This window comes from Caretta caretta, chromosome 20, assembly GCF_965140235.1.
Source record: "Caretta caretta isolate rCarCar2 chromosome 20, rCarCar1.hap1, whole genome shotgun sequence".
Taxonomy (NCBI): domain Eukaryota; kingdom Metazoa; phylum Chordata; order Testudines; family Cheloniidae; genus Caretta; species Caretta caretta.
The window spans coordinates 1,758,541-1,783,884 of NC_134225.1; the positions used below are offsets into that span (position 1 = coordinate 1,758,541).

General features: G+C 61.8%; 2 protein-coding genes across 2 annotated transcripts; both read left to right on the top strand.

Annotated features, from left to right (window-relative positions):
- Window positions 1-542: 542 nt before the first annotated feature.
- Window positions 543-5,842, top strand: LOC125627451 (tubulin alpha-1C chain). The gene is made up of 4 exons (XM_048831570.2): window positions 543-647; window positions 3,418-3,640; window positions 3,737-3,885; window positions 4,771-5,842. The coding sequence occupies exons 1-4, from the start codon at window positions 645-647 to the stop codon at window positions 5,743-5,745; spliced, it is 1,350 nt and encodes a 449-aa protein (XP_048687527.1). The 5' UTR covers window positions 543-644; the 3' UTR covers window positions 5,746-5,842.
- Window positions 5,843-16,219: 10,377 nt separating this feature from the next.
- PRPH (peripherin) lies at window positions 16,220-25,159 on the top strand. Its single transcript, XM_048831571.2, has 9 exons — window positions 16,220-16,707; window positions 19,284-19,344; window positions 20,197-20,292; window positions 20,657-20,818; window positions 21,026-21,151; window positions 21,429-21,649; window positions 21,879-21,928; window positions 22,296-22,375; window positions 22,928-25,159. The coding sequence occupies exons 1-9, from the start codon at window positions 16,220-16,222 to the stop codon at window positions 22,973-22,975; spliced, it is 1,332 nt and encodes a 443-aa protein (XP_048687528.1). The 3' UTR covers window positions 22,976-25,159.
- The last annotated feature ends 185 nt before the right edge of the window (window positions 25,160-25,344 follow it).

Genomic DNA, 25,344 nt, shown 5'->3' on the forward strand with positions numbered 1-25,344 from the left:
CTGGAGGGCTGGCAACCCTAATGCCTCCCCATCCCATTCCCCCACCCCCATGTCTCCCCCAGCTCATCCCCCCTCTCTTGCACCATCCCACGGTCCCCATCTCCCCCACCTCCCATGTCTCCCCCAGCCCATCCCCCATTTCTCCCACCCCCATGGTCCCCCCAGCCCATCCCCCCTCTCTCCCACCCCATGGTCCCCATTTCTCCCCCATGCCATCCCCCCTCTCTCCCACCCCCCCATGCCTCCCCCCAGTCCATCCCCCATCTCCCCCAACCCCTCCCCCATGCCATCCCCCATCATCCCCACTCCCATGTGCCCCCCCAGCCCCTCCCCCATCTCTCCCACCCCCATGGCCCCCCAGCCCATCCCCCAGCCTCCCTCCCCCCTCCACATTCCACTCTGCGTCCGTCATCCACTGCGTGCGAGTTCAAACTTTCGAACCTGCCAATCAGGACACCTTGGGGGCGGGGCTTAGGCGAGGGGCGGGGCGTTGAGGGGGGACACACCTATCTCCCCGCCCCTTCACCCTTAGCCCCGCCCCCTCGGGTATATAAGGCCCCGCCCGCGGGGCTGCCCAAACTTCTTCTCACTGGAGACTCCCTAAAGGGTCGGATAGTGAGAGACGCCGCTGCCACCCCACAGTCATGGTGAGTGCGGGCCCCGGGTTCGAGTCCCCCGCGGCGAGCCTTCCACGCGGGACCGTGCGCACTGTGGGGGGCGGCTGGAAGGGAGCTGGGGGGCAAAGTGTGGGGGAGGGGCGCGATGGGGCTGGGCGGGCCGCGTGGGGAGGGGGCGGGCTGGTGGGTGGGGGGCGCCCTGGGGCAGCCGCAGCTCGGCATGCCGGGGGGGGGGGGGCGCACCGGCTGCAGCGACTCCGGGGCCCCAAGCACGCGTGGGCCCCACTCGCCGCGCCTGGCCCCGCCGCGCCCCTGACCTTGGGGGGGGGGCCCAGCGCGGGCCCCCCCCGGGCTCCGGAGCATCCCCGGGCCGCGCCCTCGGCTTCTTGCTGCGCCACGCGGGGCGTGCCGAGGGAAGCGGGGGCGGGCCGAGCTCGGCCGGAGGCGGAAGCTCGCTTGGGGGGGGCGAGCTCGCTGCCCTGCGGCCGGGTCGGATCGGCCCCGGGGGGGGGAGCTGGTGCCTGGCGGGAGTTCTCCGGGGCGGGCCAGGCTCGGATCTGCCCCGGGCTGGGGCCCTGCAGACAGGAGCGCCCTGGAACCGGGCGTTATTGCTGGTCTTTGCGCTCGCAGGCGGGTATAACGCCTGGCCACGTGTTTCACTGCGGGGGGGGGGGTCTCTTCACAGTGATGGGGGACCGACCCCCCCACAGTTACAGACAGGGATAGTGCGAATCCACTCCTGCGGCCACCCTTGAGAATCGGACCCAGGAGTCCTGCCCGCTCCCTGCTGGGCCCAGGACACCGGAGCCTGGCTTTCCAGCCGCTTCTGCTAGGCCATGGTGGCCCCAGAGACCGGGGCCCTGGCCCTCGGAGCTAGCGGCCACGGGGTAGACAGCTGGTGCCGTGTGAACGGAAGCTGTAACCCGCAGCGGCAAGTGACTTTCGGGTTGGCCCCGTCGGAAGGGGCTGGGAAGATGCCCTGAGGGCAGAGAGGCAAACCAGGGCTCGGTCAAGGTGAGATAGGAGGGAGTAGTGAAAGCGGGGCTGGCAAGAGGAAGTGATGCCGGTTGGAGAGGGATTAGGCTGGCCCCGTTGGTCCTGGGTACAATATTCAGGAGCATGCAAATATCCTGCCCCCCATGCATGGGAGGCCAGTGCTCTCTCCTGGGTCTGCGCCCCGCCCCGGGGACCTGCCCCTGTGGTGATGCGCAGGCTGCCGGGCCTGAGCGCCTTGCTTGGAGCAGTCAGGGGGTGAGTAATGCTCCGATTCAGCCAGGGTCACAATGGGCCTGGGATAGCGAAGGGCCTGGCCCGTGGCCCGCATTAGTCAGCGCTTCAGCGGGGCTAGGGGTGACTTCATTTTAGAAGTCGATGGCCCTAAATGGCCATTTCAAGTGACCTGAGGGGCTTCCAACAGCGAATGGCAACATAGCCTTTGCCAGCTCTCCTGACTTCTGGGTGCCTCCGTTTGCCCTCTGTAAGGAGGAGAAGGTTTTCCTACCCCTGGGGAGGAGGATTAGGGTTTGTGCCCTGCGAAGCCTTAGTCAGGTGCCAGCCTGCATTTCAGCAGGGACCGCCTCAGAAGCCCTGTGGCCGCGAATATGGAGAGGAAACACTTAGAGACAACGTTTCAAATGTTTCAGAGATGCTTGTGGGACGTTTCCATGGGCTCCGACAAGTTCAGTCCCTTGGCTTCCCTGGGGGGCAGCCAAATCTCTGCTTCGGCTGGAATTTCTGGCCACTTTAACAACTTTTTAGGAAAAGAGAAGCCGTTTTCCAGACCTTGCGGCTGGCTGTGCTCTGGCTAGACTCGCCAAGGTGCAGTGCGGCCTCCCCTATGGGGTTAAAACCGGCTGACCACAGCCCTTCAAATTACAGCTTTTGTGGCTGCTTATCTGGCATGTTTTTCCATGAGTCAGATGGCTGGAGCTTGCTGGTTTAATCTGGCTTAAAGGGGAAAAAGGGCCTTCTATTGAAAGAATAGGACTGAAGCAGAGGCTGAATTAGCTCAGTGAGGGTTACACAATCGCTGGGAAGCCATGGATCAGGGACTGAAAGGAGGAATTTGCATGTTTCCATGGGGCCCATCAGGAATGTTCCCTGGAGCTGGAGGCTGGCCTGCGGGTATACAAACTGGTGGGACCCAGGGAAGCAACACTTCAGCGACTAGGCTGCAGCTGAGAACTTGCTGCCTCATCACATGTCTGATTTTGGGTCAAATCTGCTTTGACTCTGCAAGCCAGAGCTGCCTTGACTAGCTGCTTTCAGGCACCCAGCCAGCCTGTAATGTGGCTTCTCTGAGCTGATGTGGTTGGGGAAAACCCTTGTCTGGCCTGGTTCGGGAGCCGTGTGTGTGTTCTGATAGATGCCTTGGCTAAAGAAATGGTTCCTTAACAGTCATAGCATACTCTTCCCACCCCGGGGGAGTGGTAATTGGCTGGCCACAATCCTGTCAGGGCCAGCTCCTTTCCTGCTGGGGGGCTTCCTCTTGGCTCCTCTCTGGCCTAGAGACTTTCCTGGAGGTGTTTGCACTGCGGGTCATGTGCCTCATTTGTAAATCTAATCTTTCTAATCATAGAATCTCAGGGTTGGAAGGGACCTCGGGAGGTCATCTAGTCCAACCCCCTGCTCAAAGCAGGACCAATCCCCAACTTTTGCCCCAGATCCCAAATGGCCCCCTCAAGGATTGAACTCACAACCCTGGGTTTAATCTTGCACCATCATGCCCCATGATCAGCTGGTGACACTGTGTGCAAAACCACCCCCAGCCAGGCTGCTCAATGTCCCTTTCTCCCCGCAGCGTGAGTGCATCTCTATCCACGTCGGCCAGGCTGGTGTCCAGATCGGCAATGCCTGCTGGGAGCTCTACTGCCTGGAACATGGGATCCAGCCTGATGGCCAGATGCCCAGTGACAAGACCATCGGCGGAGGAGACGACTCCTTCAACACCTTCTTCAGTGAGACGGGCGCTGGCAAGCACGTCCCCAGAGCCGTCTTTGTGGACTTGGAGCCAACAGTCATAGGTGAGTTCTGGGCTCCCTGGAGTAGAGTCCTGAGCCTCGTGTTCCTGCGATCTCCATGGAGAAGGCGCCTAATGCTAACTCTTCTTCCCTCCCCAGATGAAGTGCGCACTGGAACCTACCGCCAGCTCTTCCACCCTGAGCAGCTCATCACCGGCAAGGAAGATGCTGCCAACAACTATGCCCGTGGGCACTACACCATTGGCAAGGAGATCATCGACCTGGTTCTCGACAGAATCCGGAAGCTGGTGAGTGAGTCTCTGCCCAGTGAGGCCAATCTGGGGTGTGCCCACAGCATTGTCTGTGGTCCAGCCTTGGCAGCAGAACAGTGCTGATGCGTATATGTGCCAACCCCTGTTCTACCTGAATTGGCTTCCTAGCAAATGTCTCCTGTTCCGGACGGGAGCGAACCCTTCTCCCCGTTCAGCAGCAGAGCAGGGAGGGGCTGAGGGCCTGTGTCCTAGATGGCTAGGACAATGGAGTGAGCGTGCTGGTGAAGGGAGGGATGTGGGGGCGGGTCTGCACCCATGTTATGCAGATATTGGGAGTCTTGGATTTAGTGTGGGGTTGGAACAGACTGGCCCCCCATGGGGCAGGGCATGAACAGAGCAGACAGGCTTATTTGCCTGCTTGGTTTCAGCCTTTACGACTTCTCACCTTCCTGACTGGCTCGTTCTCACAGCTGCCTGTCCTACCCCACTTCCATGGGGGTGGGGGGGGCCCTCTGCCCCTGTGTGACACTGGAGGGGAACTACCTCAGTCTCCACCCTCTTCACCAGGCAGACAATCACTGGTAGTAGGCGGTTGGGGGCGAAAGACTCGGCTCTGGAAGAGCTGCTGTCTCCAAGCAGTGACATCGCTGTGGGTTCCTTGGGTGGGTCTGGCTGAGGGTGCTGTCTAGAGCACCGAACCCACTGAGGGTGGGGGACCAGCTGTCAGTCTTGTGGCCAAAAGGCTCATCAGGAGCAGATGCTCCTGTCCCAGCGGGGGCGGGTGAGAAACCAAACTGTACTTGATCAAAGAGCAGAGCTGGCCAAGATGGCCTGGGTCAGGGCCTGGCACGAGCAAGGCTTGTGTGACCAGGATCTCAGTGCAGGTTCCGGAGGCAGCTTGTAATGACTTTCTTCTAACAGGCCGACCAGTGCACCGGTCTCCAGGGCTTCCTGGTCTTCCACAGCTTTGGAGGTGGCACTGGTTCTGGGTTCACCTCCCTGCTGATGGAGCGTCTCTCCGTCGACTATGGCAAGAAGTCCAAGCTGGAGTTCTCCATCTACCCCGCTCCTCAGGTCTCCACCGCAGTGGTGGAGCCCTACAACTCCATCCTGACCACCCACACCACCCTGGAGCACTCTGACTGCGCCTTCATGGTAGACAACGAGGCCATCTATGACATCTGCCGCAGGAACCTGGACATTGAGCGCCCCACCTACACCAACCTGAACCGTCTTATTAGCCAGATCGTGTCCTCCATCACCGCCTCCCTCCGATTCGATGGTGCCCTGAATGTAGATCTGACAGAGTTCCAGACCAACTTGGTGCCCTACCCCCGTATCCACTTCCCTCTGGCCACCTATGCCCCGGTCATCTCTGCTGAGAAAGCTTACCATGAGCAGCTGACTGTAGCAGAGATCACAAACGCTTGCTTTGAGCCAGCCAACCAGATGGTGAAATGTGACCCCCGCCACGGGAAATACATGGCCTGCTGCCTCTTGTACCGTGGGGACGTGGTGCCCAAAGATGTCAATGCTGCTATTGCCACCATCAAAACCAAGCGCAGCATCCAGTTTGTGGACTGGTGCCCAACTGGCTTCAAGGTTGGTATCAACTACCAGCCCCCCACTGTGGTTCCTGGCGGTGACCTGGCCAAGGTGCAGCGGGCCGTATGCATGCTCAGCAACACCACAGCCGTTGCCGAGGCCTGGGCTCGTCTGGACCACAAGTTTGACCTGATGTACGCCAAGCGTGCCTTTGTTCACTGGTACGTAGGGGAGGGGATGGAGGAAGGCGAATTCTCGGAGGCTCGGGAGGACATGGCTGCCCTAGAGAAGGATTACGAAGAGGTGGGGGCGGATAGTGTGGAGGGCGAGGATGAAGGAGAAGAGTATTAACCGGTCCTGTCTCTTCCCTGTGCTGTCACTTCATTCTGTTCTCTCTGTTACTGTAAAACTCTCCAGTGTCCTGTAGTCATTAAAAGTGCTCTTCCTACTTGGACCGTCTCGTTTACTCTCCTTCAGCGGAGCTCTGGCTCGGCCCTCGGGTGGGCCAGGGCAGGCTTAATGAGGAGCAGCTATTGAATGGGAGGGGGGTGGGGCTGTTCTCCACTCCTCGCCAAGCTGAACACTGGCCTGGGACCCTCAGCCCGTGACCAAGCCGCTGCATCGGAGCAGTGCCCCGGTCCCGCTTCAGCGATTCACTGAAGCCACTTGGCATGGGCTGGAGCCCTGCTGAGGGGTAAAAGTGCTGTTATGGTGACCAGGCACTTGCTGTAGCTTCCTGCCTCTCCCAGAGACACTCATCCAGCTCCCATCTGCCACAACTTGGGGGCAGGGGGTGTCTGACTCCACCATGGCCTCCTGGGTGGCAGAGACCTCCCTGTGTGCTGTGCAGGGGACAGGACCCCCCTTGCTCATACAGCTGGGCACAAGAGTGCGACCTGTCCCCACCACAGCCCAGTCCAAGCAGCTCCTAGCCTGCCATGCAGGCACTGGGCAGAACTTCATTCTTGGCCTGGGGTGGCCAGGCCCTGCCAGGCATGGGGCAGGTGCTAGGCATGGGGCAAACTGCCCAGTGCCTGGCCTGGGGAGCCCCTGGCTCATGCCAGCAGGATGGGGGGCAGAAGCTGAACCCAGCCAGAGATCCAGCAGCCTGACTGCTCTTGTACAGGCTCTCGTGTGCAGCTGCCTGTCCTGCTCAAAGGAACCAGGCACACCCTGGTGAGGGAACCCAGGCATCCTGCCTCCCGTTCTTCCCGGGAATGGCTGCAGTCCATCTAGCTGCCTGGACCTATTGGAGCGGGAGATTGCTCTGGACTATCTGCACCCAGTATTAATGCCTCCCCCTGAGCTCCATCCAGGGCTCTGAGGGTCACCGCCACTTAACAGGGAAGTTTTCTCCCTTCTGTAGTCCTGGAGGAAGCCTGGGCACAGGTAGGGATAGTGCAGCCCTATGCTGACCACTCACTGAGCCCTTCCCTTTCAACCCCTATTCAGCAGCATGCAAGGGTCCTTGCCCCATCCCTGTGTCCTAACTACTCCCATGCACTGAGTGGGGCCAGGACTTTGTGCCTCAGTTTCCCCTGAGTGGGGAGCCGTGCGGGGGGAGAAGGGCCAGGCTGGCCAATAAAGCAGCAGATGGTGGGTGAGGACTGGCCCCCGCAGTTCGGTTTGGATTATGCTTTTCTGTGTCAGTACCATAGCTGGGCTGGATTTCCCAGTGTCCCTGACCATGGCAGTTTCCCTCCAGACAGCCCCTGGCATCCGCCTCCCCCAGCACCAGGCGGCAGCTGCTGTTGGGCCAGCTCCTGGGAGAAAATGGCAGCAGGCTGCAGAGACACCAAGGGGGAGGCTGGCATGGGCTCAGGCCTGCTGGCCCCAGCCTGGCAAGGGCAGGGGGACACCCCCTCCTGCTAGTTTAAATGTCCTGCTAAGATGCTGTCAGCTCCTGGCTGTGCAAATGGCACCATGTTACTCGGCCTGTCTGCTCCCCTGGCTGTAGGGGCTGGCTCCCCTCTGTGAGCCCTGGGGAGCAGACCCACTGTGAGCGGGGGGGTAGAGACTCCTGCCCCAGAGACATTTCAGCTTGAAGCCAGCAGCTCCCCAAGGAGAAGGGGGAGCAAGGGATGGGACTGTCATATGGCCCAGCAGGGGCTGGTAACAGCTGACACTGGCCAGTCACTGGGGTGGGGTGGCCCTTTCTCTTCTCTCCAGGGTGGCAGTTGCAGGGGCCTGTGGGCTGGACTGTGGGGGGAGTCCAGGGTGGTGCTCACAGGGGGTTGTGGGTCTGGACTGAGGGGCACTGGTAAAGCTCTGGGGGAAGCCCAGTGTGGCAGTCACAGGAGGCTGGACTGAGGGGGGAGCCCATGGTGGTGGTCGTGGGGGCTGCAGTCAGGTTGAGGGGCAGTGGCAGAGCTGTGGGGGGCTGTGGGTCTGGACTGGGGGGAGCCCAGGATGGCTGTTGCAGGATGGGCACTGGGATGCCCAGAGGAACAAGGTGCAATCACCCCCGAGGCCTAGGGTGCTGCTTGCAGTGTTTCTTCCTTGGCAGCTGGCTGAAGGTTGTGTCCTGCAGGGCCCCTTCTTTGGGCTGCTTCACCCCTAAAATGGCTGGGGGAGGAGACAGCAGGGGGCCCCTGCCCCACGTACACTGCAGGGGCAGGGCAAATGCCTCACCCGATGTCACCCTGGAGCAGGAGAAGCCGGGGGGTTGTCCCACTCCCTTTGTTTGTTGGGGGTGGAGGGTGCTCTAAGGGTGCTGAGTGGTCAGAGCCCCTGTGCTAGAGAGAGGTGATGCCGTGCTGGGATTGCGAAGGGGACCCCTTGCCGCTCCCGGTCCACAGCGGGGGCTATTTGGCAGGCTTCCACCCAGGCACCTGCAGCCCCAGTGATGGCTCCCCGGCCCCGCTTTGTGGCAGACCCAGCAGGTACCAAGCAGACTGGCTAGGTAATGAGCTGGCGGGAGGGGGCTGGAACCCCTGGGAGGGACAACAAATGCTAGCTGCCAGGGCCACCGAGCTGGGGGGCCTGATGGATCCTTCCCTGCTGCCAGCGCCGGGCGCTCAGTTCTGATCTGCACCTGGGGGATTCTCGGGCGGTGGAACCTGGGCAGGATTTTCCTGCCTGGAATTTCAACTGGGGAGGAGGGGGAACGTGTGGTGTTGGATGGGGGGGCAGGGGGGACTCAGCTCATTGTCCGAGAGGCACTGGAGTGAATGCTGGGGCTGATTTCTCCTCCCTAAAGAGTGCGGGGGACCTTGAGAGCTGCTCTGTGTGTTCCCACCCTGGGAGTGCCCCAGGCCTTTTGCACCAGGGAAATGCAGCTCCTTCTGGGGTGCAGCACAGTCCCTGTGTGGTGGGGGGGTTGGATTTTAACCAGTGGCCCCCTGGCTCTTAAACCAAGACTGCTGGGGTTTGTGCTGCACTGTGGGGTGAGGGGGTCCCCATGCAGGCCATCAGGCATAGGCCCCCATCCCCCTTTATCTGTGGCCCCAAAGGGGTGGGTGCCCCCTCTCCAGCTCTAGCTGTGGGGTTTGCAGGCTCCCCCCATTCCCTCCGTGTTGTCTCACAGTCCAGGGGATGGGCGGTGCTGTCAGGGAAGGGGGGTGTCACTTGGTTCCCACGGCAAATGGTCCCACCTGAGTGAAGGGGGTGGGGGAAGAATGGCGTGAAGGGAAGACAAAGCCATGGGGGGGAGCCTCATGCTGCAGGACTGAGACACCCAACATGATATCCAATAAAATAAAAACCAGCAGGATCATCTTAAAGGGGAAAAGGCAAAATACCACATTTATTGTGAATACAGAAAGAATCCTAGTAAGCAGTTAGTTACAGCGATAACATTCCATTTATTCTCACATTCATTCATTCACACACACACGTTCTGCAAGGTTATTATCGTAGTTACCAGCCACTGGCCAGGTCCATTTTTGTAGGAATTTCTTCCTGGGCCAGTCTATGGAATTGCTTCATCATGCTGTTGCTGAATCAATCAGCGGATGGCACATTCCTGACGGCTCCGTGCTGCCAGATGTGATCTTGTTCTTTGGGTCTCCCATCCTTGAGGCTGTTGGGTGGATTCTAGTCTGCCCTCCGGGGTCCTCTGGTTATTTCCACTTGACGCCTTCTTCAGCCGATGGACACCGGATTCTTAGGCTGGCACCTCCCTGATCATTCAGTTATTATCCACACCAAGCGTCCATCCACATACATCCTCTATCTCTATTTTAATCACAATTGTTAACAAAGCAAGATGAATACAACAAAAGGGCGGGGAGTCTCTGGGTGCTGTTTCTGTTGTTACAGAGTATTGCTTTGAGTCTCTCTCTGTGTGAATTGCTTTGAGAACAGACTCTGTCTTAGAATGTAATACTAAAATTAGCAGCTTGCAAGTTTCACACATTGTGGGAGAGAAACAGTACCAAAAACCAAGAGACCTCTTAATTAGTAATACCCTGGAATTTAAACTATGGGGACTCAAACTCATTTGTGATTTTAATACAGAACTTCTTTAATATGATCCAACAAACAGGCCTGGGCCCCCTGGAATGGGGTTATGGAGCCTTTTGCCTTGAGGTGGCCAATTCCAATCCTGCCCAGGGGCAGTGACTGGCCTCCTCAGAGACCCCCCCCTCCCCATGCAGTGAGTTCACGGGTTCTCAGCATGGACTGGCCCCCTCATTAACCCAGACCTGACTGGCTGCGTAGGCTGAGGGCCCTGGGTCAAAGTTGGAGCGTGGGGGGAGCTGCTGCCTGGCCTGGACCCACTGTGGGGACAGATGGGGACTTCAGTGCCCATGGTGCTGCTCTGGAAATGCCTACAGACCAGTCTGGTGCCAAGGCCCCTACGGAAAGGACGTGGGTCGTGTCTGGGGCCGGACCCAAAGGCCACTGCAGTTAACGAGGGTTCTTCTGTCGGACTCATGGACCTTGGGATCGGGCCACTGGGTCCGAGGGGTGGGGGGGGAGACAAGGGGCTGTGGATTGTGTGACGCAGTCATCGCCTGACCCGGGGGAGGGGGGCGGCGCTTGGGGCAGAATCTGGCTCTTGTAAATAGTGAAGAGATAAATGAACATGGCTGAAATAGCTCCTCTTAATTAATTAGCCTCTTGAGTTGGTCTGGCAACTTCCACCCTTCCAAGTTCTCTGTATGTATATCTATCTTCTTACTCTCTGTTTCATTCTAGGCATCCGATGAAGTGGGTTTTAGCCCACAAAAGCTTATGCTCTAATAAATTTGTTAGTCTCTAAGGTGCCACAAGTCCTCCTGTTCTTTTCGCAGATACAGACTAACACGGCTGCTACTCTGATGGCTGAGATTGTTCCCAGTTGCCTGAGAACTGGGAGCCCAAATCACTGAAGCAGATTTTAAAATATTGATTTATCCATCCACCCATCCCCATCCACTCCATCTGTTTATTCCTGTACACCCCCTCTATCTATCCCCATCCACCCCCTCTATCTATTTCTGTACACCCCCTCTATCTATTCCTGTACACCCCCTCTATCCATCCACCCATCCCCATCCACCGTCTGTCTATCCATCCCATCTATCCCCATCCATCCCAATCCACCCCCTCTATCCATCCACCCCCTCTATCTATCCCCATCCGTCCATCCATCCCGTCTATCTATCCCCATCCACCCCCTCTATCTATCTAGCCATCCATCCCCATCCACCCCCCCCGCCCGATTTAATCGAGTTTTAACAAACTTTCCCTTGTACAGAACAATTTTCAGGGGCTTTGGGTTCAACCCTTAGCTACCCAGTCCCAGCCAGCAGGTAAGACATCCCCTCCCCTACTGGGAGCAGCCCTGCAGGAGAAGAGGAAACTGACCAGAGCCACAACACAAAACTGACCAATCCGGGCTCCTTGGGGCAGAGAAATCCCTGGCCGAAGCTGGGCATCTAAATCAATATTTTGGTGCCCAAATAGGATGCTGATCCTGAAGGATGCTCCATGCAGGCCCAAGCGCACCCCTCGGGGAGCTCCCCGCAGAATGGGGGCTGGTTTTAAGTGGTGCTAAGCTCTGGGGCGGGGAAGAATCAATGGGGCTGCAGGCGCCTGGCCCCAGCCATCTCAAGTTATCAAGCTGTATGGCTGTATAACCCTAACCCTAAGCCCCAGCCCCCGCCCCCGCCCATGGCCCCAGGCACTGCTAAACACAGAACAAAGCAGCAGGCCCCACCCCAGAGAGCTTAGTCTCTAAGGTGCCACAAGTTTTCCTTTTCTTTTTGCAGATACAGACTAACAAGGCTGCTACTCTGAAGCCTCTCAAAATCAGTGTCACCAACTCTCACGATTTTAACTTGTGATACTGGAGGTTTCTCCTGAAGACCCACCTGCCAGGGTCATGGCCTCCTGCGAGAACCTCTCCTTTCCTCATTACGATGATTTAATAAAAGCAACTTGCAAGCCCTCACATCTGTGGGGTGGAGAAAGGGGAAGACAGGACTCTAAGGAACCAGGCGGCCAGTGAGCAGAGCCGCACCTTTATGATATTTTAAATCTCAGGGGTTTGAAGCGGATCTCCTGAAGTTTGGAGGCCGGACTTGTGAAGCCTGATGCCACAGCCAAGCCAAGGGCTGGTTTTGGAAAGTTTGGTGCAGACGAGGACGATGCTGGAAAGTCCTGCTGGGTGAAATTTCCAAAAGTGCCTAAGTCCCCTTTTCAAAAGTCACTGAGGCACTTAGGAGCCTGAGTCTCATTGAAAGTTGATGGCAGTTAGGTTCCTAACTCTCCTAGGTGTTCTGTGAGTCCCAATGGGCGCCTTAGACACCTAAAGATCTTTAGAAATCTGGCCCTAGCTCCTAAACCCCTTAGGAAAATGTTCTCCTTCTAATCAGCTCAGGTGACATTAATAACCCAGGGAAGGAGAGAGATACAAATGGGACCAGATGCTGCCCTGGTCCTGACATGAAGCCAGGGTGAGACCAGAGATTGCACCAGATTGACCCCAACGGGGCCAAGAGCCCCATCCACCCGGCTCCGTTCTGCCAGGAATCCCTTTGAGCTGAGATCTCTCTCTGGCTACCTCCAAAGCAGAGCCTTGTCCTTCGGAAATGGGGTTCAAGTCAGCAGCTGCCTCGCCAAGGAGCCCCTCCCTTCCCCTCCCCGCACGGGTCGGGCTGCAGCCAAGTGCTGGATCTGCTGAGACTGGAAATCCAACGCCACTGGCTGACGTCTCCCTCACTCTCCTCTTCACGAGGCCTCGAGGTCCCTGGGCACAGACACAAAACGGTTTATGCTTCCCGTAAGCTGCTGCACCGCCCCCCCCCCCGATAAATCTTCAGCCGTGGGGGAGGGGAAACAGCCCAGTGACCATGGCCTGGCAGGGAAATGCTCATCAAGAAGAAGCCAGTCGGGCGCTCAGGGGCCATTTAAAGGCCATTAGCCCAGTATCGTCTGTCTGCGCAGCCCGCTGAGCGGCTCCAAAGCTCGTCTCCCTCCCCAGCAGGGACTGGGCCAAGAAAAGCTTTTCCCTCCCCCACCCTGTGGCTCATGATCAGGGATGCAGGAGAACTAGTCACTGGGGGTGAGCACTGGCCCCGCCCCATGGGAAAACCGACTTCTTGGTCACCTGCACAAGACAGGTAGGGGGTGGGGGGAAGGAAGGCCAGGAAGCGGAGGGGGTCCGTGACAAGACTAGGGGCTGCCGGATGTTGCTCAGGGCACATGGGACTGTGCCCCCCCCCACATGTTGGGAGTCGGTGCTCGGGGTTAAAGGGGGCACAATGGGGGGCCGTGTTCCCAGGCCATAGTGATTATCCGTAGCACGGCCGTGCCTGCACGAGGGAGCGAAGCCCCGGTGGGCTGGGTGCTGCACAGACAAGGAGTGAGACAGTCCCTGCCCCAGGCCACGCACAGGCTAGACAGACAAAGGATGGGAGGGAAAGGACATCACCAAGGTCACACAGTAGGTTGGTGGCAGAGCTGGAAACAGAACCCAGGAGTCCTGGCTCCCTGCCCAGGTCTGCTCCATTATGCCAATGTTAATAGCTTGAGGCTACACTGATTGGCTCTTGTGGGGTGGGGCCAGAATTTGGTCCTCAGTCAGGACTGCACCTCATCCCCTAAGGAGCTTGGGGCAAGCGAGGTGTGGATGGGCCCCAGCCAAGGACAAAGTCCCCTTCCCCGCCACACAGGGCTGAGCAGAGGCTGCACCCTGCAGTGGGGCTGGCCGGGTGTCTGGGGAGGCCTGGGCCCTGCAGTGGGGCTGGCCGGGTGGGTCATTGACTGGTGGAACGGTGAGGCCGGAGGCGTCTGGGGGGTGGGAGAGCCAGTGGGTAGCGGGGACACAGAGGCGGTAGGGGGACAGGGCTGTTTCAGGCTGGCTCTGTGGGCTGGGCTGGGAGCTCTTTGCAGGGGAAGGATCCATCAGGCAGATCCAGCTGCATTACCCCCAACAGCCCGGAGCCAGGCGGGCCCAGCTGCTCCACATCCACCTCCCCAGCACCTCACAGCCACCCCGCTCTGCCCCTGCCCCAGATGGGAGGGGGTGCAGCAGAGAGAGCTGACGGGGGGGTTATGGCATGCGAGGGGGGGGGAATGTTTACAGCCTCCACTCCCACTCGTTGGCCACAGGCGGAGTCGGGGGGAGGTGGAGGGTCACCACAGCTTCAGCTCCCCGCTTTGCTTGATCCTGGGGGCGCTGCATGGCTGGAGAGGGAAGAGTCCCGCTGTATCCGGAACGGGACCTGGAGCTGCTCAACCCCTCTGCAGCCTGTGTGTGTGGAGGGGTGGGGGGTTGCTGTTCGACCAGCAGCAGCCCCCCCCCCCCCCCCCACCAAGCATCTGAGAGCTGGAGCCGCGCCCCCTCCAGGGGTCACAGTACAGGTGAGAGACGCCATGTCCTGCTCTGGGGCTGCAGGGCGTGGCTCTGCCCAGTGCCCTCTGGTTGGGTGCGGAAGGGGGGGCAGATCCCTGCCCAGCCCCCCCGGCTCCCTGGCACGTGAGAGGGTCTGGCTGTCAGCGATGGGCCTGGCTCAGACGGAGACGGCTGGCTGAGGCAGGGCAGGCTGGCAGCGCCAGGCTGTATCTTGTCTGGGGCAGGGCCGCCTGCTCCCCAAACAACAGCCCCCCCTGCCCCGCCCCACGGGAGGAGACCCACCGGGGGCTGCGGCGGCAGCTGCAGGGGGGCTCACAAACAGAGAGGGCGGAGGTGGGGGGATGCGTGTGCAAGCGAGCTGGAGGCGTGAGCCCAGCTCTGTGGGGACTGGACCCACCCAGCTGCCCCTGCCGCTGGGGAGACGTCTGGCTGGGCTGGGCAAGGCAGTAAAAGCACTGAAGTCCTGACCCGCGGGGGGGGGTTCCCGTTCACCAAAGCCCCCCAGGGCACCCCCAGGCTCCATCCCCATTGTGCTGTCCTCAGCCAGCTCTGGCCCTGTGTGTGTGACCCCAGCATGAGACCCCCCAGCCTGGCTCCTGGACACGGACCCACCCCCAGGGGAAGGAGCCAACACCCTGCCAGTCATGCAGGGAGTTTAAACACCGCTGATGCCGGGCTGCTCTCTGCTGTAGCTGGGGAGAGGGGGGCAGGACAGCTGGGTTCTCTCCCCCCCCCCCCCCCCCCGCTCGCTCTGGAAGTGGAGCGGGGTCTAGTGGCTGGGGGGGGGGTGCTAAGAGCCCTGGCTTCTGTTGCCAGCTCTGGGAGGGAAGTGGGGCACGGTGGTTAGGGAGGGGGGGGATGGTGGGTGCCAGGACTCCTGGGTTCTATGTGCAGGTCCGTGGGGCAGTGGGGCACGGTGGTTAGGGAGGGGGGGATGGTGGGTGCCAGGACTCCTGGGTTCTATGTGCAGGTCCGTGGGGCAGTGGGGTGTGGTGGTTAGGGAGGGGGGGATGGTGGGTGCCAGGACTCCTGGGTTCTATGTGCAGGTCCGTGGGGCAGTGGGGCGCGGTGGTTAGGGAGGGGGGGATGGTGGGTGCCAGGACTCCTGGGTTCTATGTGCAGGTCCGTGGGGCAGTGGGGCGCGGTGGTTAGAGGGGGGATGGTGGGTGCCAGGACTCCTGGGTTCTATGTGCAGGTCCGTGGGGCAGTGGGCGCGGTGGTTAGAGGGGGGATGGTGGGTGCCAGGACTCCTGGGTTCTATGTGCAGGTCCGTGGGGCAGTGGGCGCGGTGGTTAGAGGGGGGATGGTGGGTGCCAGGACTCCTGGGTTCTATGTGCAGGTCCGTGGGGCAGTGGGGCGCGGTGGTTAGGGAGGGGGGGATGGTGGGTGCCAGGACTCCTGGGTTCTATGTGCAGGTCCGTGGGGCAGTGGGGCGCGGTGGTTAGAGGGGGGATGGTGGGTGCCAGGACTCCTGGGTTCTATGTGCAGGTCCGTGGGGCAGTGGGCGCGGTGGTTAGAGGGGGGATGGTGGGTGCCAGGACTCCTGGGTTCTATGTGCAGGTCCGTGGGGCAGTGGGGCGCGGTGGTTAGAGGGGGGATGGTGGGTGCCAGGACTCCTGGGTTCTATGTGCAGGTCCGTGGGGCAGTGGGGCGCGGTGGTTAGAGGGGGGATGGTGGGTGCCAGGACTCCTGGGTTCTATGTGCAGGTCCGTGGGGCGCGGTGGTTAGAGGGGGAAGGGGGGTAGCCAGCCCCTCTGGGAGGTCCCTGGGAGGTCCCTGCGCCCCGCAGCAAAACTCACCCAGCTCCTCCGCCAGCCCCACTTCTCCGCCCCGGGATCCAATAGCTGACACCCCCCCACCCACCGTGTCCTGGGAGGGGGGACTCGGGGGGGGGGCTGGGCTCCCGGGGTCTGGCCGGCGGCCGGGGGGGGCGGAGCCTCCCCCCCGCGCTATAAAGCAGCAGCCCGGAACCGGCGGCTCTTTCCATCGCCAGCCGCGGGGCCGGGCCAGGATCCGGATCGGGGCCGCCGCGCAGCAGCCATGAGCGCCCGGGCCACCTCGTACCGCCGCGTCTTCGGGCCGCCGCTCTCGCCGGGCTCGGGCTCCTCCGCCGCGCGCCTGCTGGGCTCGCCGGGCCCTGCGCGCTCCGCGCAGTGGGCGCGCGGCTCGTTGCGCGCCGCGCAGCCGGCCCGCCTGGCCCCGGGCGCCGCGCGGCTGGACTGGGCGCTGGCCGAGGCGCTGAACCGCGACTTCCTGGCCACGCGCGGCAGCGAGAAGGCGGCGCTGCAGGAGCTCAACGACCGCTTCGCCAGCTTCATCGAGAGGGTGCGCGCCCTGGAGGCGCACAACGCGGCGCTGCGCGCCCAGCTGGGCCAGGCGCAGGCCCGCGAGCCCGCGCGCGCCGCCGACCTGTGCCAGGGCGAGCTGCGCGACCTGCGGCGCCAGCTGGAGCAGCTGGGCCAGGAGCGGGACCGCGCGCAGGTGGAGCGGGACAACCTGGCCGAGGACCTGGCCGCGCTCAAGCAGAGGTGAGGGGGCCGGAGTGCGGGGAGGGGGAGTGGGGGGTGGGTTATGGGGAGGGGGCGCGGGGGAGGGGCTGTAGGGATGGGCGGGGGAGTGGGGGGTGGGTTATGGGGGGCGCAGGGGAAGGGCTGTAGGGATGGGCAGTGGCGCGGGGGGTGGGTTATGGGGGGGCGCAGGGGAAGGGCTGTAGGGATGGGCAGGGGAGAGGGGGTGGGTTATGGGGGGGCACAGGGGAGAGGGGTAGGGATGGGCAGTGGCGCGGGGGGTGGGTTATGGGGAGGGGGCGCGGGGGAGGGGCGGTAGGGATGGGGAGGGGAGTGGGGGGTGGGTTATGGGGAGGGGGCGCAGGGGAGAGGGGTAGGGATGGGCAGTGGCGCGGGGGGTGGGTTATGGGGAGGGGGCGCGGGGGAGGGGCGGTAGGGATGGGGAGGGGAGTGGGGGTGGGTTATGGGGGGGCGCAGGGGAAGGGCTGTAGGGATGGGCAGGGGAGTGGGGGGTGGGTTATGGGGAGGGGGCGCAGGGGAGAGGGGTAGGGATGGGGAGGGGAGTGGGGGGTGGGTTATGGGGAGGGGCGCAGGGGAAGGGCTGCAGGGATGGGCAGTGGCGCGGGGGGTGGGTTATGGGGGGGCGCAGGGGAAGGGCTGCAGGGATGGGCAGTGGCGCGGGGGGTGGGTTATGGGGGGGTGCAGGGGAAGGGCTGCAGGGATGGGCAGTGGCGTGGGGGGTGGGTTATGTGGGGGCGCAGGGGAAGGGCTGTAGGGATGGGCAGGGGAGTGGGGGGTGGGTTATGGGGGAGTGGGGGCGGGGGAGGGGCTGTAGGGAGGGGCAGGGGAGTGGGTGCAGGGTAGTTGGGGGTGGGTTATGGGGAGGGGGCGCAGGGAAAGGCTGTAGGGGTGGGTGGGAATGGGGCACAGGAAGATGGGAGAGAAGAGGTGCAGGGGGCTGGATGGGGAGGGGGTGATGGAGGAAGGGTTACAGGTGAATGGGGTGCAGGGATCTAGGGGGCTGTGTCAGCAGAGGGGGGAGGGGATGGGGGTGCCGGGCGCTGAGTGCAGTAGGTAATGGGGTGTAGGGTGGGGTTTCTGCTGAGCTCCTCCCCCTGTACTCTTCCAGGGTGGGGGAGCTCGCTGGCTGGCTGATGAGAAAGGGGTGCAGGGGGGTGAAGGGCTGCAGTGGAAAGGGGGGCATGGTTTGGGGTGGAGGGGGTGAGGCTGGGGGGGGATGTGGGGGACGAAGTACAAGTAGGTTGTGTGGGGCGCGGGGATTGCTTGAGGGTGCAGGGAAGGGGCCATGGGGCACACGGGGTGGGGTGGAAAGTGCAGCAGCGTTGGCTCTGTTTGGCCAATGTTCAGGGCAGACTCTGGGCCCCACCCAGCTGCAGCCCAACCCCCCCCACCCCCCCATGCAGGCAGAGCAGCTCTGAGGGCCAGTGGGCTGTGGGGGGCACAGGGTGAGGTTTGGGGGTAGAGCTGGGGCCGGAGAAGGGAAATGGGGAAGGGTGGTGGGTGGGCGGGAAGGGAGGGGCTGGGAGGATTAGAGGGCAACTGAGGCAGGGATGGGTGGGGCCATAGGCGCTGGAAATAGTGGGGCTGCTGCACCCCCAGGCTTGAAGTGGTTTCCATTGTATACAGGCTTCACAGTTCAGTTCAATGGCTCTCAGCCCCTCCTCCCCCCCCCAAAAAAAATTGTTCCAACCCCCCTGGGTGGGACTGGCCCCTCCCTTATAGTGTGGGCCTATGGCCTGGAGGGGACCCTGTCTGCCTTGGGGGAGGGGATATCCCAGCAGCCCCTGGGGCGGGGGGAGGTCTGCAGTCTGGGCACCCCCAGAGCAGCGTCCCCCAAGCCCGAGCACAAGGCGGAGTCGGCAGTGGGTGGGGCACTGAGCTGCTGCATCTGGAACTACGGCACCATGGGTGCAGGGGAGGGAGAGGGGCCCTGCTGCCCCCCTGGGCCCATGGGTGGGGGGGTGCTGCAGGGTGTGGCATCCCCCCTACCCACATGGTCCCTGCAGATGACTGCAGGGCTGGGCTGCTGGCCCCCTGCTGGAGAAGCTGGGGTTGGGGGGGCTTCACAGCTGCCGCCCGCCGCCCTCTGCAGCTGGGAAATCCCCTGCCCCACTGTGATGTGGGGGGTCTTTATCCTCCAGGGGAGAGGATGGGGTGGGGGCTGTTCACAGTGCAGGATTCCCTCCCCAGCACTGCCCCACCCTCCTCCAATATACCGCAGGGCCCATACCCCTGGTTTGGGGGGGTGGGGGTGGACCAATGCGGAGCCCCACTCCCCCCGCTCCGCTCAGGTGGGGCTCCGAGCTGGGGCACTTCAGGGGACTGAATTCAGCCATCCCAGGAAGCGGTGGGGGCAGAGAGGCCCCTCTGATCGCTGGCAGTGTTAGTCCCGAGGGGTGAGGGGCAGGTAGCATCCCGGGAGGGGAGGACGTGGTGGGGGGAGGCTCACGGGGTGTTCAGGGAGCGTGCGCATGGGGGTGCTGGCATGAGGGGGTGGGCGTGGCAGGGGCTGGAGGGAGCAGCGTGTGGGTGTGTCCTGCCTGCCTCCGACCCTCTTGCTGTGCCCCCTCCCCCAGGCTGGAGGAGGAGATACACAGGCGTGAGGATGCAGAGAACAACCTGGTGCTGTTCCGGAAGGTGAGTGTGTGTTGGGGAGGGAGGGTGGGCTGAGGGGCTCTGGAGTGTGTTCACCTGCCCCCCCTTGTATGCACACTTGCACACACTCATACTTGTGCATGCACTCTTGTTCACGTGCTTGTGCACGTGTGCACCTGATCACATACACTTCTGCACGTTCCTGTACAAACGTGTCCTTGCAGCTGCAGTGCACACCCATGTGTCTGCTCACACGCTCCCATGCAGCAAGCCCTGGAATCGATGGGCTCTCGCTGTCATTCACATGACACCGTGCCAGCCCCGTGCATTGAGGGGACACGTGGAGCCGAGAGCCGGGCGTCCCCCTGTCCAGGCCGCGTGTGCAAATCCGTGTGATCCAGAGCCCAGCACTGCGGAGACCTGAGCCCAGCTCTGCCCTGGCCTTGCTCTTAGCAGCCCTGAGCTGCCACGGACTGTAGGCATGGGGTGGAGGGTTGTGACTGGATCTACACCTGCCCCAGTGCAATGCACGCACCACAAGTCGTGCAGCCCTGTGGGCACGTGCACCCAGGAACATCACCCATGCGATGGTGTCCACATGCTCAGCGCCCACACCCAGGCCTGTGCGCCTCCACGTACACACCTGCATTGGGGGAGACACGTATGGCCCACGAGCGGTCACACAGGGACTTGCGTACAGAAATACATGTGCAAAAACACCCCCATATGGGCGCGTGTACACACACACACAGAGTCCCCCTCCCCGCCACCTCCAAAAAATGCCCTCCGTGCAGGGAGAGGGCGGGGACCTGTGGGCCGGACTGCCCTCAGCGACCCCCCCACCCCACGGTGGGCCTGTCCCTGGCACTCGGCCCCCTGCCTCCCCCTCCACAGGATGTGGACGACGCCACCCTCTCCCGCCTGGAGCTGGAACGCAAGATCGAGTCGCTGATGGACGAGATAGAGTTCCTGAAGAAGCTGCACGAGGAGGTAGGGGGAAGGTGGGGGGCACAGAGGGGAGGCAAAGGAGGGAGGTGTGGGAGTGGGAGGGGATGGGGGGGGACTCAGCAGTAGCCAGCTGTTCCCTGGGCTTGCCAGTGGCCAAGGTACCTTTCCGCCATCTCGTGGTGAAGAGCAGAACTGCAGTACAGCCCCACCCTGCGCCAGGCTGCCGCGCACCTGGGTGAAGGGCGGGCGGGGGGAGGTGGTGGCACAGACGGGACCCCAGTACTAGGCTCACAAACTTCTGGGTGCAGCTGGGGCCCCACATGCGTCAGATTTCAGGGTGTCTCATGGTCTCTCTTGTCCCTGTGCGTGCGGCTGGCGTGTCTGTGCGTGCGGCTGGCGTGTGCAGGAGCTGCGTGACATGCAGGTGAGCATTCACAGCCAGCAGGTGCAGGTGGAGATGGAGCCGGTCAAGCCAGACCTGACGGCCGCGCTGCGCGACATCCGCACCCAGTACGAGAGCATCGCGGTGAAGAACCTGCAGGAGGCCGAGGAGTGGTACAAGTCCAAGGTACTGGCCCCAGTCGTGGCCCCCCGGGGCGAAGGTGCCCCATACGCTCTCTATGCCCGCAGGGGGAGCCGGGGGCGGGCATGTGGGGCACGGCCGCTCCTGCTGCGGGGGGAACAACCTCACCTGCAGGAAGCTCCCCCTGCACCTCGCTGGGGTAGCATTTGGGGGGGTCCTAAGACCCCCTCCCCGACACTCCCTCCCTCTCAGTTTGCTGACCTGTCGGACGCAGCCAACCGGAACCACGAGGCGCTGCGCCAGGCCAAGCAGGAGATGAACGAGTCCCGGAGGCAGATCCAGAGCCTGACCTGCGAGGTGGACGGGCTGAAGGGAACCGTGAGTACCATTTGGAGGGGTGGGGGGACCCCAGCGCCCCATAGCCCTGCTCTGAGGGAAGAGCGCCTCCTGGTGGAGCTCCCTGCAGCAGCTGGTTGTATCCCCTGTGCTTGAACAGGGAATCACAGTCCAGCTTGCTTTCTGCGGCACAGCTCCCCCCCCGCCCCGCCCCAAATGGTGGGGAGCAGCTGCCTCCGGATGGGATGTAGAGGGAGCGGGGAGAGACCGGACCCCTTTGGACCAGGAGTCCGACGCCTGCCCTCCCGCCCGTGGCCAGAACGAGGCGCTGCTGCGCCAGATGCAGCAGCTGGAGGACCAGTATGGGGCGGAGGTCGGCAGTTACCAGGACACGGTGGGGCGGCTGGAGCAGGAGATCCAGCACCTGAAGGAGGAGATGGCACGGCACCTGCGCGAGTACCAGGACCTGCTCAATGTCAAGATGGCGCTGGACATCGAGATCGCCACCTACCGCAAGCTGCTGGAGGGCGAGGAGAACAGGTGGGCGTGGCACTGGATAGCCCGGCTGGCAAGTGCCATGGGGAGAGGGGGGCAGCACGGCTCTCCGGATGCCAGGAGGGTGCCTCTGTCGCAAGGGGTGGGGTATTGCAAGGGAGGGGGCTGCTGTCCAAGCTCTCCTGTTCCCCTTCGTCTCCAAGGGGGCCGGGTGGGGTGAAGGATAAGCAGGGGCCTTCTGCCACTCATTGCGCTCTTTGACCCCCTCCCTCAGGATCACGATCCCCATCCACTCGCTGGCCTCCCTCAGCATGAAAACTTCGGGTAAGTGAGCAGCCACGTGGGGGTGTCTGTCCCTGCCTCCCCCAGGAATCTCTGCCCCTCCCCAGCCAGTGTTTTGGGGGCTCCCTGCATCCTTCCCCAGGTGTCTGGGGTGTCACTGGCCTCTGCCAATTGTGTGGGGTCAGCTGCATCCAGCTGCTCTCGCTGGGGAACCTGGGAAACAACTCTGTCGCTGAGCAGTATCATTAGGGGCAGCACCTGCCCGTTGCGGGATCTTCCCCAGTCGTGGCCAGAGTCTGCTGTCCTGGTGCACACCCAGCCCAGGGCTTGGAGGCCTCACTCTGGGGGAGTGGGTTCAGTGGCTGCAGCCCCTTCCTCTCTCATGGCCGCCCTGCACCCCCCTGCCCAGTGCCCGAGCCGGAGCAGACCATGGAGAGCCATACCAGGAAAATGGTTCTGATCAAAACCATTGAGACCCGGAATGGAGAGGTGAGTCTCCACCCCTCAGTGCGGGGAAGCCCCAGTCAGGAGAGGAGGATGGGGAGCTGTCAGGATGCAATGTGCCAAGCCGAGGGTATCGGGGTGTTGGGGGATGAGGTCAGGGCAGAGGTTCCCTGGGGGTTCAGCTGTCATTCAAATCCCAGCACATGCAAGGAGAAGTAGCAGTGTCTAGTGGTTAGAGCAGGGAGGCAGGACTCCTAGGTTCTATGTCCAGCTGAGGGTGGAGTGAGCTAGTGATTGGAGCAGGGGATGGGACCCAGGACTCCTGGGTTCTGTACAAAGCTATTGGGGAGCATGGTGTAGTGGCTACAGCAGGGATCCCTAGGACTCCTGGGTTCTGTTCCTAGCTCTGCCTCTCTTGGGCTAATTGATTCCCCCTCTCTGTGCTGGGGCAGGGGGCTTTGGGGGTGGGGCCTGGCGGAAGGACTCCAGGATCCTTGGTGGCAGGGGACGTAGCCAGGTGCTGGGGCTGAGGGGATGGCGGGGTGGGGTCTAATCCTGCGGTCTCTGTTCCATCCTGCCCCTGCCCGCACACGGCAGGTGGTGACTGAGTCGAGGAAGGAGCAGAGAAGCGAGCTGGACAAGTGATCCCGACACCAGGCCTCTACCCTGGACCGGGGCGATGGCGTGAAACTGACATGCAGAAGCCACTGCGAGACCCCTGCTGCAGCCCCCCACCTGCTCCCAGCCACACTGGCCTTATTACTACTGATACCTCTGACAGCCCTGCCACACTGCCCCATCCTCCCAGCCTGCCTGCCCCCACAGTGCACCCAGAGGGGTGAGCACAGCAATACCCCCTCACAGCCCAGGGGCAGGGGCTCCTGCAGGGAAAGGAGCCGGGGGCCCTGCCTCCTGATCCCCCACACCTTTGCCCCTCGCACCACATGCTGTTTCCTCTGTCCCACCCCTGTCCTGGGCCCTTGGATCTGACCTGGCTGCTTTTCTGCTCCAGCTCTGCTTTGGGGAGGTAACTGACCTTCCCAGACTAGCCCTTCTGAGGGGGTAGAGCAGGATTAGGGTGACCTGACAGCAAGTGTAAAAGAATCGGGACGGGGGTGGGGGGGTAATAGGAGCCTATATAAGAGAGAGCCCCCAAATTGGGACTGTCCCTATAAAATCGGGACATCTGGTCACCCTCAGCAGGATCCGGCTCCCCCTCTGGCCACTGCCTGGGCTCTGCCCATACAAACCTCGAGACCACTACCCAGTCCCTGGAGCGACTGCTGAGACCAGTCCCCAGATCCGGGCCTGCTGCTCCATCCCACCACGATTCCCGCTCCCGAGGCAGAGGCCCTGACCAAGTTTGGTACCAAAGAGGCGTGATGCTGAAGCTGATGCCAGAGAGGCGTTGTCCTGGTTCCGCTCTCGACCCTGGACTGCGGAGGGGTGGTGCCTCCCGCCAGCTCTTCCCAGTGCTGACAGGGTTCCTGCTAACAGAGCACTAGGGTCAGTGCTGTACCAGAGCCTCCGTTTGCGAGTGTGATCCCAATGTCTGATTGCGATTCTTACGGCTGCTACTGCTGTCTGACACGGTGCCCGCTCCCAGGGCGGAGTGCGGCCAGGCCCCAAATTCTGACCCTGATCAGTCCAGAAACTGCGTTTTAGGACAGAAGAAACCAATGGCAGGGACTACTCACCACGGCTGGATTTCTAGCCCCAGCGCGCTCAGCCTGGACTCCTGCTCCCCAGGTAAAGTCCCAATACAAATGGCTGATGTTGACGCAGTTCCTCGTCCCACTACTGACTCTTCTCATTGCTGCTGAATCTCTGAGTCGACTCTCCTTGGTGCTGCTGAGGAGCAGCTGGGCATGATCCCTTTCCCAGGGCTAAGGCCATGTTCACCACCCAGTACTGATTGATGCCTGCTGCTGGCTCCTGGCTCCTGGCTCTGATTTCTGCTTTGACCCCAAATCCCAGCGCTGAAAGGGATAACTGCCACATGCTGCTCCACAACCGTGCTGAGTGAGACCAGGTGGGTGAGCTAATGCCCGTTACGGGACCAGCTTCTCTGGGTGAAAGAGACAACAGCAGTTGGTCCAAGAAAACCGATTAGCTCATCCACCTTGTGTCTTTAGTATCCTGGGCCACAACCGGCACTACTGAAGGTTCAGTGCAGTCCCCAATTGTGATTCCTTCCCCAAGGAGCCCTGCTGTGGTACTGAGTCTCCGTTCTCCTTTTGAACGGATCCCTGTCTGCCTGATAGCGCTCGTGCCTCTCGGGGATTTCAGACACGCTCTTAGTTCTCAGGTCCTGCTATGGGAGAGTTTCTTCTCCCGATTTTCGGCCCTGGCTCTAATACTTGAACAGATGCATGGAACGAGGTTTCCTGCTGCTGAAATGTGCTGCTCTTCCATCTCAGTAGCGATTCCTGAGCCTGATACCTGCTGCTGCCACCAAGCCCTGCTGTGCTTTTCCCATTCTGCTCCCACGAGTGAGTCCCACAGCACCTTCCTGAGCCTGACTGCTGCTAAATATACAGTCCCAAAATGCTTTACCCCACAGCCCTCCCCACATGTCTGTGCTCTGGGCACAGGCCGTGCCTGACTCGGATCCACCTCCCTTGCCCTAGCTCTACCTTTAACCAGGGGGCTGGGGTAGGGACCCCTCACCCTGCCAGAACGAGACACGCTGGAGACTCTGAGTAGGTGCAGGCTAGTTGCTTTGGTGCTCCCTGATCTGCCTGGACGACGAGGGTTGCCCAGCGCTCGGCCTTGGTGTTGAACGTGCCCTGTCTTGCTTTACTGGCCACTAAAGATCATCACAAGGAATCTCTGCGTCTGCCTCTTGTCTGTGCCTCCTTGTCCCAGTGTCTGGTATCTCCACCCAGGGGCAGTGGGGAGAGGCCTCAGGTTTGACCCCTTCAGGCAGTGCCCACCAAAGGGCCCCTGTCTGAGGTGAGTTGTCAGCTCTTAGGCCTAGTGGGCAAGTGGTGCCATCCCAAAATAACCTCACC

What these genes read in the sequence shown, in the direction of transcription:
- LOC125627451 (XM_048831570.2), top strand. An exon ending in CTTGGAGCCAACAGTCATAG is followed by an intron (nt 3,641 to 3,736) that starts GTGAGTTCTGGG and finishes TTCCCTCCCCAG; the next exon opens with ATGAAGTGCGCACTGGAACC. An exon ending in TCGACAGAATCCGGAAGCTG is followed by an intron (nt 3,886 to 4,770) that starts GTGAGTGAGTCT and finishes TTCTTCTAACAG; the next exon opens with GCCGACCAGTGCACCGGTCT.
- PRPH (XM_048831571.2), top strand. Translation starts at nt 16,220, where the DNA reads ATGAGCGCCCGGGCCACCTCGTACCGCCGCGTCTTCGGGCCGCCGCTC. An exon ending in CTGGAGGGCGAGGAGAACAG is followed by an intron (nt 21,650 to 21,878) that starts GTGGGCGTGGCA and finishes CCCCTCCCTCAG; the next exon opens with GATCACGATCCCCATCCACT. An exon ending in TTGAGACCCGGAATGGAGAG is followed by an intron (nt 22,376 to 22,927) that starts GTGAGTCTCCAC and finishes CGCACACGGCAG; the next exon opens with GTGGTGACTGAGTCGAGGAA.